At 40.3% G+C, this 13,764-nt stretch overlaps 1 protein-coding gene across 3 annotated transcripts in view; it reads left to right on the forward strand.

The window, feature by feature from the left end:
* Cdc42se2 (CDC42 small effector 2) overlaps positions 1 to 13,764 on the forward strand; it is a 51,273-nt gene that overhangs the window by 21,946 nt on the left and 15,563 nt on the right. For all 3 annotated transcript variants that reach the window (XM_048334020.1, XM_048334018.1, XM_048334019.1), the window contains exon 2: positions 6,000 to 6,312. In XM_048334020.1, coding sequence (XP_048189977.1) covers positions 6,259 to 6,312 — 54 coding nt within the window. In that variant the 5' untranslated portion in view covers positions 6,000 to 6,258. The remainder of the gene's footprint in view (positions 1 to 5,999; positions 6,313 to 13,764) is intronic.

Below are 13,764 nucleotides of genomic sequence, written 5' to 3' on the forward strand. Positions count from 1 at the left end.
TCAAGGGCTGGGAATATGGCCTAGTGGCAAGAGTGCTTGCCTCCCATGCATGAAGCCCTAGGTTTAATTCCCTAGCACCACATATACCGAAAATGGCCAGAAGTGGCGCTGTGGCTGAGTGCTAGCCTTGAGCAAAAAGAAACCAGGGACAGTGCTCAGGCCCTGAGTCCAAGCCCCAGGACTGGCAAAGATAAGTAAGTAAATAAATAAAAAATAAAATTAAAAAAAAGTCAAGCTGGGCCCTAGTGGCTCACGCCTGTAATCCAAGCTACTCAGGAAGCTCAGATATGAGGATCATGGTTCAAAGCCAGCCTGGGCAGAAAAGTCCCTGTGAGACTTAATAAACTACTCAGAAACGCTGGAAGTGGTGATGTGGTTCAAGCGGTAGAGGGCTAGCCTTGAGCACAAAGAGGCTCAGGGACAGCTCCCAGGCCCTGAGTTCAAGCCCCAGCACAGTCAGCAACAACAACAAATTTCTTCTGGATTATTGACTATTTCTGGATTTCAGGAAGTGGCACTAATGTATTAGGTATAAAAACTCTGATTATTAAATGACCAGCACACAGCTCCTGTATGTATGTATATACATACGCATATGATTGTTTCTATGTCTTCCTAATGTAGAATATTACTGCATAATAATTACCATCTTTTGCCTTTAATTTTCTTAGAAATGTCAAACATTAGGGCTAGGAATATGACCTAATGGTAAGAGTGCTTACCTTGCATACATGAAACCCTGGGTTCGATTCCTCAGCACCACATACATAGAAAAGGTCAGAAGTGACGCTTTGGTTGAAGTGGCAGAGTGCTAGCCTTGAGCAAAAAGAAACCAGGAACAGTGCAGCCCCAGGACTGGCAAAAAAGAAAAATCAAGCATTTATTAGTGTTTTTTCTTTTAGAAATATTAAACATTTCAAAAGGAACTAGCTTCCTCTTCTGGGTTTGAATTTTTTTTTTTCATATAGTTTTGTTACTGTGTTGTACAGAGGAGTTACCATTTCACAAGTCAGGTAATGAGTACATTTCTTTTTTTAATCTGTCACTCTTTCCTTTCTCCGTTTCCCCCTCCCATCATTGCCCACAATTCCACGTAGTGTCTACTGAATAACATGATTGCATTTGTTCACTCTTCCTTCCTCCCTTTCTCTGCTCTTGTTTGCTCCCTCAAAAGAAAAAGAACCCAAAGTAAAAAGCAAACACCACCACCACCAATAACAAAAAACTGTCTATTTCCTGGAGTTTGTTTCAATGTTCAGAGAAGTTAAACTACTGGCTTCCTTTTGGGGTTTTGGATGTTTATATTCCTTTTACTTTTCCTCTCTTCCTTTTGAATTTATTACGTATGTGTTCTTTTACCAGTTACTTAGACCTTTGAGCTCTTAATTTGACTTATTAATTCTAGGATGGCTGTTGTCATTTCATGAAATATTTGGCATGCAGACATTATCAAGTTTTAAGAAAGTTTAGCAGTCCCAACTATCTTCAGTATGTTTTACCTAAGAGTTTAATGATTCTTTTTTTTTTTTTTTTGGCCAGTCCTGGGCCTTGGACTCAGGGCCTGAGCACTGTCCCTGGCTTCTTCCCGCTCAAGGCTAGCACTCTGCCACTTGAGCCACAGCGCCGCTTCTGGCCGTTTTGTGTATATGTGGTGCTGGGGAATCGAACCTAGGGCCTCGTGTATCCGAGGCAGGCACTCTTGCCACTAGGCTATATCCCCAGCCCCGAGTTTAATGATTCTTCTGGAAGAATTCAAAGCCTTCTCAATGAATGCAGTGGTTTTTGTGCACTGTGGTGAACCCAAATCAAAGTAATTGTCACTGATTCAATTTTGTTTAATTTCTTGTTGAAATGTCTGTTATCTAAGATTTAATTTTATTATCTGTAAGTAGTTGTAAAAAGGAGGTGCCATTTAACAAATCAGTTTATGAATGTAATGCATGTTTTTTTTTTTTGCATTCCTAGGGCTTGAACTCAGGGCCTGGGCACTGTCCCTGAGCTTCTTTTGCTCAAGGCTAGCACTCTACCACTTTGAGCCATCATGCCACTTCCGGTTTTTCTGTTTATGTGGTGCTGAGGAATGGAATCCAGGGCTTCTCACAATGCTAGGCGAGTGCTTTATCACTAGGCCACATTCCCAGTCTCTCTGTGCCACCCTCCCCATGCATCTTGATTAGTGTCCCCTCCCTTTATTCTCAAGTGACCCCCTTTGACCTGCCCCTTCCCTTTTCTTAACTTGGTGGTATATACAATGAATTCTTGTTTTAGTGTGTTTATCTGCTCCTCTTCCCTTGGCCCCCTGTTCCTGCCTTGTTCCCTTGCGCATATCCATTAACAGCTGCTTATTTTGTTGGACTTTGACTTTGATTTTCTAAAATATTATACTAATTAAGCTGTCTATAGAGTTGACTATACTTTAGTAAACCCCATGTATTTACTTAGATTTACAGGTAAGATTTTTTAAAATCTATAGAAACACTTGAATATTTGTGGATTAAAAAGAAGCCTTTAAGGAGATTTATTAACTTATTTATCTAGCTAATCATTTGTTTCAATGTTCAACTACAGATATTTACATTATATTTTGGGTTATAATCCAATATTGTTTTATTTTGTAGCTCAGATTGTAACTCTTTTTAGTTAATCCTGATGGAATAACCTCATTTTTTTTCTCTTCTGTTACTATAAGATGGCCCTGGGCTCATCGTGATGTGCTATATTATACATTTTTGAAGTGGCACTGTGGTTCAAGTGGTAGAATGCTGCCTTGAGCAAAAAAATCTCAGGAACAGTGCCCAGGTTCTGAGTTCAAGCCTCGGGACTGGCCAAAAAAAAAAAGATAACTCTATTTTTCTTAAAGCTTTAAATGTAAAATTTACCTTTTTTTTTTTTTTTTGGGCCAGTCGTGGGCCTTGGACTCAGGGCCTGAGCACTGTCCCTGGCTTCTTCCCGCTCAAGGCTAGCACTCCGCCACTTGAGCCACAGCGCCGCTTCTGGCCGTTTTCTGTATATGTGGTGCTGGGGAATCGAACCTAGGGCCTCGTGTATCCGAGGCAGGCACTCTTGCCACTAGGCTATATCCCCAGCCCCTAAAATTTACCCTTTTAGTACCCAAAGTAGTAATCTGAAACCACATTATTCTGTAAGGATTCTAATTACTTTTATTTGTAGTGTATTTGTTTATTTTGATTGCTTTTGTTTGTACAAATTGCAGTATACTCGTTGAAATCTTTCAGAAAGGTTTTCCCCAGGTTACTTCATGTAGGGTTTGTATATACAGATTTTTGCCTGCAGTCATATGACTTTATGTGGAACTTGAAAGTTTTTCTCTAGAAGTTAACAAGTTTAAATTGAGAGGACAGATTATGTCAGGTGTGTTCTGTTTGATGTTTTACCCGAAAGAAAGTTTAGCAACCCAGTAATGTGATCTTAGATGGTCATAGCGACACAGTAACAAGTGATTTTAGATGGTCAGTTGTCTGTACTAGTTTGGAGGTTAAGTTTTTTGTTGTTGGTCATGGGGCTGAACTCAGGGCCTGGGTGTTGTCCCTAAAGTCGTTTGCTCAAGGCTACCACTCTACCACTTTCAGCCACAGCTCTGCTTCTGATCTTTGAGTGGTTACTTGGAGATGAGTCTCATGGGGACTTTTCTGCCTGGGTTAGCTTCCAGCCTCAGTCCTCAGATGTCAGCCTCCTGGTTAGCTAGGATTACAGGCATGAGCTGCCAGCACCCATCAAGGCCAAGCATTTTAATAACACATGTTGATTTAAAATTTTGCAAGAAACCTAGAAGCACTGTTCTAATTTGGCTGCTTGTAGTTCTGGCTACTCAGGAGGTTGAGGTAAAAGTAAAGTATTAACTGAGTCCAGAGTTCAAGGCCAGCCTAGGTAACATAGGCCCACTGTAAAAACAACAACAACAACAAAAACTGTAGTAAGTACTGCACTTTCTTTCAGAGTGAAAAGTTTGAAACAATTAAGAGAGCTCTTTAAAGACAGTGACTTGATTCTGTTGTCACAGAAATTTTTTTTGAAAAACCTGTCCTGGCCTTGAACTCAGGGCCTGAATAGTGTCCCTGAGTTTCTTTTGCTCAAGGCTAGCCCTCTACCTCTTGAGCCACAGGATCACTTCTGGCCTTTTCTGTTTATGTAATACTGAGGAATTGACCCCAGGGCTTTATGCATGGCAGGCAAACACTCTACCATTAAGCCACCTTCCCAGCCCAGCAAATTTTTACAAAAGTTTTTCTCTGCTAAAACCTAGTGATCGCTAAAAACACCTCATTTTTTGGGAGACAATATTAAAATACAAGTCTTAAGTCACTTGACAAAGCAAGAAGGAATCCAGTGTAAATGTGTACATCACTCGTCTTTCTCTTTTGGGATGAATTTGAAACAGTGTTAAAGACTGGTCTTCACTGTCTTGTTCTACACCAAAATGACTGAACTTTGTGTGGCTTTCACAGCCCCAAGGGATTGATTCCTTGTCTGGCCAAGAAAGGGAACTACACATCCTGCTCACTTGCTAAGGCTTTTAATTACCTTTTCTTTCTTTCTTGTACAAAACACTTGGCAGGTGTTGCAGGAGTAACTGGATAGTCAAGAAGCATTTCCTAAAACTTTTGATAACCCAAGGCCCCTCTATTTCTATAGCAAGAGGAAAAATCCTGTCTAAAACCAATTTAGTATAGTAATGTATTTTATTTACAATTAATAACAAGACCAAATTAGAATTACTTAGCTATCTACTGAAAATTATTAATCATGGTGCATGTCATAGACCTATAAATTACCCATACATTTAAATTTGCTTTTGAGGGAATAATGACATTGCTATAAAAGTGAATAATTGACTAAGTGGTGCTGTACTTTGATATTGTCATTCATTTTCTCTTGCATTTTATTTTTTGGTGCCAGTACTAGGACTTAAACTTGGCCTCACACTCTTGCTTGGCTTTTTTTCTTTTTTGCCAGTCTTGGGGTTTGAACTCAAGGCCTGAGCAGGGTCCCTGGCTTGTTTTTGCTGTGGGCGAGCTCTTATCACTTGAGGCACAGCACCACTTCTGGCTCTTTTTATGTGGTGTTGAGGAATCAAATCCAGGACTTCATGTATGCTAGGCAAGCACTCCTAGCCCCTCTAAATGTGAAGGAAATTTGAACTGGGGAAAATGTGGGAGTGATGAATTTTTTTGTGGATTGTAAAGTGCCATTTATTCATTTTAAGTACTAAACAGACACAGATTCCCAATGTAAAATGAATATTTGAAAGTTTTTTAGCAATTTATGTGTAAACGAGGAAATGTGATATATAACGACTAAACCAAGTACTAGGCTTGAAAATACCTAGTCCTGTCTGTGAGTGTTAACAACAGTGTTGAACATAAGAGTTTTCATACAAAGGTGGATTTGTTTTCATAGAAATAGCTATAAGGAGACTTGGTTTCACAATGACATCTTAGTGGTCACAAGGTCTTTGACCAGGGTGGAGTTAAACTTGCTAGGATCAGCACTGAGTCAGTGGGTACTCAGTCACAGTTAGGGCAATAACTGGTGTGCGCTTGCACAAAAGAGCACTAGAGATAACGATGTACTTATTGTTCATTCTAGAAACCTTCGAAGAACAGGATTTTGAAAATTTTCACCATAGAGAAATGATAACTATTTGAGGAGAAATGATTAACCTAATTTATATTAGTGAATAAGGTGATAATTTTAAGTTATTTTTAGAGCACTACCCTTAAACAAAACAGCTTAGGGATAGCACCTAGGTCGTCCTGAGTTTAAGCCCCAGGGCTGGTGTGTGCATGTGTGCAAGCGTGCACCCATTCCCCATCAAAATTTAGTAAAATAATTCATACTTTTATAGTTATAAAATAGAATGCTTTATGAAAGCAAGAATTTCCTTTTGTTTTTATTGTTGATCCTCAATAAATAGTCTTAACATTTATCGAGTATCCGTGAAAGTAGTTAACTTTTCTTTGACGTTCTTTTTTTCCTAGACTATCTGCTGTCTTGGCCTCAGGTTACAACAGCCATTTTACATCTTCCTGCTGATTCAGAAAGATTCTCTGTGGAAGAAGAAGCAAAGAAAGACTGACACTTCCTTTAACTTGACTGTCTAAAGTACAAGAATACGACCCCAGTGAAATATAGTTATTATTTTGATTGGACCCTCATCATACTGAGGATCACTGTGGAGCTTCCTGAATTGAGAGCTGGAACCTTCGTTGGTGCTCACTGCTGCCTTGGACTGTAAGCATGAGTGAATTCTGGTTGTGTTTCAACTGCTGCATCGCAGAGCAGCCTCAGCCTGTGAGTATGATACCACACTGGTAGATGCTGGGTGGGAGCTTATTCCATACACCACAGGTTCTCACACTGAAATTGGGACTCAGGGCCGTTCTAGGAACATCACAGAGTACAGTTCAGTGGAACTTTGAACATGTCTTTTTTTTTTTTTAATTTAAGAGGTTAATATCTTGAGGAAGTTCTATTTCATGAGTTATTGGGTAAAGATGGGGCTGCCAAATTGCCTTTATATTCTTCTCAACTTAACCATCTCCTTTCCCCCACAACAGCTCTCTGAAAAGGATATCATTAGCTTTCTTTCTGAAATAGGCTTGAACTAGGTCTAGCTTTTTTGGCGGGGGGGGGGGGAAGGGGGGGCACAGGGGTCACGTAGGTGTTAAATGGGCTTGACCAGTAGATTTTATACATGGCTTTCTTTTTTGCTTTCTAAGTTCTGCCCACTAACCTTTCAGTTTTTGTTGATTTCTGTAAATGTCTACACCAAAATTCACCTCTGAAGGTTGGGGATGTATCTTAGTGGTACAAAACTTGTCTCACATGTTTGAGATCCTGGGTTCCTAAATTCAGTACCTTACACCAAGAAAAAAAAAATCACCTCTGTGAAATCTCTCCCACTTATCCCTGGCTTTAGATAATGCCTCATCAGTAGTGCTTTATTTATTATTTTATTGTATGGGATCGTTAAATAACAAATCACTGTTGTACCTTCTGAGAAAGGTCTAGAGGATACCGGGTGCTAGTGGCTCACGCCTGTAACCCTATCTACTTAGAAGACTGAGATCTGAGAAGCATGGTGGTTCATAGCCAGGGCAGGAAAGTCCACGAGACTCTTATCTCCATTTAGTCCTGAGAAAACTAGAAGTGGAGCTGTGGGTCAAAGTGGTAGAGTACTAGCCTTGAGCAGAAAAGCTTAGGGATAGTACCCAGGCCCTGAGTTCAAGTCCTATGACTGACCAGAAAAATAAAGGGGGCAGTGGGAGGCTAAAGGAGACTAGATGGAGTTGGATATTTGTCTTCCTCCCAGTTGTTACGATAATTTCTCTTGGCGACAGGCTTTTTTATTTTTATTTATTTATTTATTTATTATTTTTTTTGCCAGTCCTGGGCCTTGGACTCAGGGCCTGAGCACTGTCCCTGGCTTCTTTTTGCTCAAGGCTAGCACTCTGCCACTTGAGCCACAGCGCCACTTCTGGCCATTTTCTGTATATGTGGTGCTGGGGAATCGAACCCAGAGCCTCATGTATACGAGGCAAGCTCTCTTGCCACTAGGCCATATCCCCAGCCCCAGGCTTTTTTAAAAATAGAAATTTTCAACTTATTTAAATTTGTCTATCAGTTCCCCCCCCTCAACCCCCCACCCCACGGTGATAAAACCTATTGATGAAACATGGGAACATACATGTACACACACACACACACGCACACGCACATACATCTTCACTATGAGACTCTGGTTGGGTTCCTTGAAGTTAAAACCCACGAACGTGGAGGCCCCAAAGACTCTATGCCTGGAGTTTTTTTTTTTTTTGGGCCAGTCCTGGGCCTTGGACTCAGGGCCTGAGCGCTGTCCCTGGCTTCTTCCTGCTCAAGGCTAGCACTCTGCCACTTGAGCCACAGCGCCGCTTCTGGCCGTTTTCTGTATATGTGGTGCTGGGGAATCGAACCTAGGGCCTCGTGTATCCGAGGCAGGCACTCTTGCCACTAGGCTATATCCCCAGCCCCTATGCCTGGAGTTTTTTAACTCCCAACCCCATGTACACCAGGTCTCTCTAGTAGTACTAGTAGTACAGTTAGGGCTTCCTATGGGAGTATTGGATACTGTAGCTGTATCTCTGTGACCTTAGTTCTTTGATGGAGTTGTTAGTTTGCAGTTTTTCTAGGCCTTTTATGTGTCATGGGAGTAATTACTTATGAACTCCTTAGCTACTAGACCAGAAACAAAGTTACATTGGTATAGTTTTGTTTTTTAAATTGTTGTAATAAAGATGCTATACAGAGGAGTTACAGTTTTAAAAGCCAGATAAGGGGTACATTGCTTTTTGGACAAGGTCACTCCAGATTGATTGATGTGTGTGTGTGTGTGTGTGTGTGTGTGTGTGTGTGTGTGTGTGTGTGTTTTATTTTTTAAAATTTACTTTATTGTTATTTTAGAGATGCTGTATAGTGGGTTTACATTTACATGTGTCAGGTAATAAGTACATTTCCTTTCATCAGTGTCATCTGTTCCCTCATGCTAGATTGCTATTTTTTTAAAGATTAAATTATTTCTTGCCAATAATTACAGCATAGGTAATCAAGGTAAATTCTTTCCCACAATATAGTTATATTTATTCATAGCATAGAATGACGTCTGTTAGGTAGTGAAGTAGCTGCTGGAGCATTGGACCTTATAGTTCTGAGATTCAGAAATACATTTTCTGTGTAGAAAGGCTTTGTAACTTCTTGGATTTTTTTGCATAGAACATTTAATATTTCAGTTCTTTAATAAGTACATATTTGTGTACAATACTCTGAAAATGTTTACAAACATCTGATTTCTTTGTAGAGCTGCTGAGGGACAGTACACAAAGCCAAGCAGACTTTCTCACCATAGTGAGAAGATAGCTTGCTGTTACCATTAGGAAGCAAATTTAAAGAATTCAGTCATAAGCTAGGTTTGGCTGTGCATTCTTGTAATCCTTCTACTTGGGAGCTGGGAGGTTACTTGGCGGAGTGAAGGGGGGGTGAAGGCAGGAGGATGTCATTCAAGGCCAGCCTGAGGAAAAGGTATGGTCTCCAAATCAAAAGGACCGGGGATGTTAGCTCAGGTGGTAGAACATCATCAGGGCCTGGGTTCAGTTCTCAAGCTGGAAGGGAAGAAGATGCAGTCACATCTTTATGACTCTTAATATTCTGTGAAAATGTGTATTTGCAGTTTTATTAGAAACAGCAAGATTGCCTGTTTGAACAGCTGCTTGATGATCTTTGAAATTTTCTTTCCTAAACTATTCACTGCAATAAAGTGCTTGCTACATGCCAGCTCTCCCACGTTCTATGTCACCCTCTGCACTAGCACATTCCAAATGTGAAAAAAGGAACCGCCCAATCTAGGAAAGAAAATAGAATGCATTTTTCTGAGTTGTAGCCTCAGAATCATTTTTATCTTCTTACTCTTTCATTTTAATAGAGTATATATCCAATAAGAATCCTTGTATTTCAAGCAATAGTAATCTTACATATTATAGTCACAATGGCCAAATAAAGCTAAGATTGGAGATTTTAAATCAGATGGTTGGTACCGTGCAGCTTAATTTTTAAAAGTTTTGTCAGCTATTTTCAGGACTCTATCCTGTCCTGGTGAATTACTAAGGTATCCTTAGAAACAGTGAATATGAGCCAGGTGCCACTGACTCGCCTGTAATCCTAGCTAATCAGAAGGCTGAGATCTGAGGATTGCCTTTTGAAGCCAGCCTGGGCAAGAAAGTCTGTGAGAAGACTTTTAGCTCCAATTAGTCACAGAAAAAGCTGTAAGTGGAGCTGTGGTTCAAATGGTAGAATGCTAGTCTTGAGCAAAAGGAGCTCAGGACTGTGGCTCAGCTGAGTTCAAGCCTCAGGACCAGCAAAAAACAAAAACCAGTGAGCATGGGTACACAAAGCTCACATTTCTGCTTTCATATTTGATTCCCTGCATGGCCCTGATAAACTGTTGTGCTTTGTGTCTGAAATGTACTTTAGACTTGTTTATACAGTCTCTATTATTGGTACCTATAACATTTCTAGAATTTCTACAGTGAGTCAGATAATGAAGTGGCAGAGGTATTTGGTGTAAAAATAGGTATTTAGTGTACAAATAAGTATTCGTGCTGTCAGGTGGTGGTAATTGCTCTGAGTAAAGAGAGCAGAGAGAGAAATAGTAATTGGGAGAAATTGGGGTCCTTAAACAGTGTTCAGTGATCATGTGCTATATAATAAGCAAAGACTTAAGGGAGTAGTAAGTGACCTAAGGAACCGAGGCAAACAGAGTTTAGACTAGAAAAATTCTGGAAGTAGAGATTGTTGTGTGAGAGGAACAGTAAGAAGACAGCATGGCCCTGAGCCGAGGGACCAGTGAGAATGAGGTCAGGGAAGTAACCAAGGGCCGGTTCATATTTCCCTTCCAAGTCATGAAAAGACTTCTGAGTTTTATTCTTTGTGAAACTGGAAATCTCTGCATAGCGTTAACACGTGCAAAGAAGGCAGTGGAAGGACATACACTTTGTAAGGTGGTTTGCAGCTGGTGGTTTGCTGGTTGCACTGACAGATCATGCTGCGCCCAGAGCCAGTGGTAGACCTCCTTGGCTGTGGTAAGATGTCTGTACATGGGGTGACTTTTCTTGCTGTTACTTGTTGCCATTCTGACTTTCAGTTTTAACCTATAATAACTGAAGAAAGGGAGAATGAATGCTGGTAGTGGACCTGCCTTGAAGGATCAAAGGAAGAATACAGTGCTTGGTGTTGACCAAGAGTTCAAAGTTTGTTGCCGAGTGTGGTGGCACATGCTTGCAATCCTAGCACTTGGGAGACTGAGTCAGGAGGGTCCTCAACTTAAGGTCAGCCTAGCTGCAGTGAGTTTGAGGCCAGTCTGGGCTATACAGGGAGACCCTGAAGTAACAGATTCTAGTTTTCTTTAAGGGAAGTGGCTGAAGAAATAGAGGTTGTAGCTTACTTACTAAATGATCTCAGAGCCATTACTGCAGTCTGATAGGAGGAGCCAACAGTTCAGTTAGCTGTGGTACTCATGATTTCTGGGGGTCTGTGGAAACAGAGGAGGGAATTACTTGAGCGGTATGCGCCTCCATAGGTGGTGCTCCATAGGTATAGTCACTGGGGGTGAGGACTCAAAGTCTGTACCTTAAACGCGATGTAACTATGGTTAAAAAAAAAAATAATAGGGCTGGGGATATAGCCTAGTGGCAAGAGTGCCTGCCTCGGATACACGAGGCCCTAGGTTCGATTCCCCAGCACCACATATACAGAAAACGGCCAGAAGTGGCGCTGTGGCTCAAGTGGCGGAGTGCTAGCCTTGAGCGGAAGAAGCCAGGGACAGTGCTCAGGCCCTGAGTCCAAGGCCCAGAACTGGCCAAAAAAAAAAAAAAAATAAAAATAATAATGTTGGGCTGGGAATATGGTCTAGTGGTAAGAGTGCTTGCCTCGCATACATGAAGCCCTAGGTTCGATTCCTCAGCACCGTATGTATAGAAAATGGCCAGAAGTGGCGCTGTGACTCAAGTGGCAGTTGCTAGCCTTGAGCAAAAAGAAGCCAGGGACAGTGCTGAGGCCCTGAGTTGAAGGCCCAGGAGTGGCAAAGAAAAAAAAAAAGGTCATCTTTTTTCCTTATTCTAAAAACAGAAATGAACATGTTCCTGCTTTATTTAATCTCAAAAAATCACAATTTTCTCAAAACATTTAAGTGAATAGATTTACTTAATAAAAAGTGTGCCCATCTGGCTTGGCCTAAGATCCTCACTTTTGTGCTTCCCCATACTGTGGGGGATAATGGGCTTGAGCCACCTCTCCAAGACTGTGGTTGAGATGGAGTCTCAGGACTGCTTCTGCTCGGTTGGCCTTGAACTTCAGTTCCCTAATCTTTAGGGTTACAGACTTGACCTAGTATGTACACCTAAGACATTTTGAACACAATAGTCAATCGTATAATAGACTCATTTCCTGTTTCAGCTTGAACAGTTTCACTTCCTGTCTATTCTTAATCTTATTCTATTTGTTTCCTGCTTTCCTGTATTTCAAACCAGATCCAAGTCATGTCATTTTATCCCTAATTATTTCAGTAGTTATCCCTAGAAGATAGGACCCAGCATAACTATAATTCCAACAAATGAATAAGAAGGCACATTTTTACATATAAATGTGAAGCATGGTAAATAGTTAAGACAAAAAGGCAGATTTTGTCAGAAGCCAGGGGCCTTCTGTGGCCTTCCCAATCAACACATATCTGGAAGAGTTACCCTGATTTTCAGATCAGTTTTAGTTGTGTTTCATAATATTTATCATCTGTACAAGTAGCCCTGAACAACATAGTTTTACTTTTTCTGTTAATACTTTAAAATCAAATTATTCATTTAAAAGATTGATCAATAATTATAAAGGGGGGGGGGAGAAGAGGGAAGAGATAACAAACAGTATAAGAAATGTACCCAAAGCCTAATGTATGAAACTGTAACCTCTCTGTACATCAGTTTGACAATAAAATTAAAAAAAAAATTATAAAGGTAGCTGGACTTCATTTTCAGTCTTTTTTTTTTTGCCAGTCCTGGGGCTTGAACTCAGGACCTGGGCACTGTCCCAGAGCATTTTTGCTCAAGTCTAGCACTCTGCCACTTAAGCCACAGCTCCACTTCCAGATTTTTAGGTAATTTATTGGAGATAAGAGTCTCATGGACTTCCCTGCCTGGGCTGGCTTTCAGCTCAGTCTTTAAGTCTCAGCCTCCTGAATAGCTAGGATTGCAGGTGTGAAACACTGGTGCCTAGCTTCCATTGTACATCTTTTGAAAAACTGGGCTGCCAGCATGGCCCTGTTGTAAATAACGTTTCTCTGCATTTGTGTGTGTTGCCAGGAGACCCTTTGAGGAGAGTCTCTAGGTTTTATATACTTACCACTGAAATTACTGACTGACGCCTTAAGAATATTTACTTTAATCATGAAAGACAAGATGGTTCTAAATATGATGTTGCCCTTTACAGTCCCACCAGCAATTTGAGTGTTCCATCATTGCATAACCTCATTAGTAATATGGCAATTATTCTTGTAATTTTTTAAATCAATTGTGGACAATTTTAGAAGCATCTCTTTGAAGTTGAACCTTGTATTGTCTTTCATTTTAATGTTAATGAGCAGAAATATTGGCTTATTTATTAGCTTAGGAGCCTCTGGATTATAATTGATATTTCTTGAAATGAAACTCTCCAGCCTTTCTGCTTATTCTATTTATAGTATAGCATAGGTCAGTCCCTCAGAGTATTTTGAATGACACATTGAGATGAACTGCTAATGGTTAAAGATATTTCAACATAACTTCATTTTTGTATTTAGTTCCAAGTATGGTTAGGCATTAATTGAATTGTCACTTGATACTTATTCTGCTTTTAGTAATTTTCATAGAGATAAATGCAGTTAATAGCCACAGGTCAATCTTGATGAGTGAGAAGGGGAAAAAAAATACGTTGAGGTTAAAAAAATAATTAAAAATAAGCTCAGATTTTAACTCTTTTCTTTATGTCCATCATGGTCTGACTTTATTATGTTCATAAACAAATCTTCTCTATTCTAGCAAGCAGTGCTAAGTGGGGTCTCTGTGAGCTGCTATTAACTGGCAGCTTAGTGAATACTGGAGCCTGTCTTAAAAGGTCTTTGTTTGCAAGTCATCTGACCACATCTGGGAGATTGTTGTGTTTATCTTCAGTTATAAGTCCTGTCATTGT

Source organism: Perognathus longimembris, chromosome 25, assembly GCF_023159225.1.
Source record: "Perognathus longimembris pacificus isolate PPM17 chromosome 25, ASM2315922v1, whole genome shotgun sequence".
NCBI classification, from domain to species: domain Eukaryota; kingdom Metazoa; phylum Chordata; class Mammalia; order Rodentia; family Heteromyidae; genus Perognathus; species Perognathus longimembris.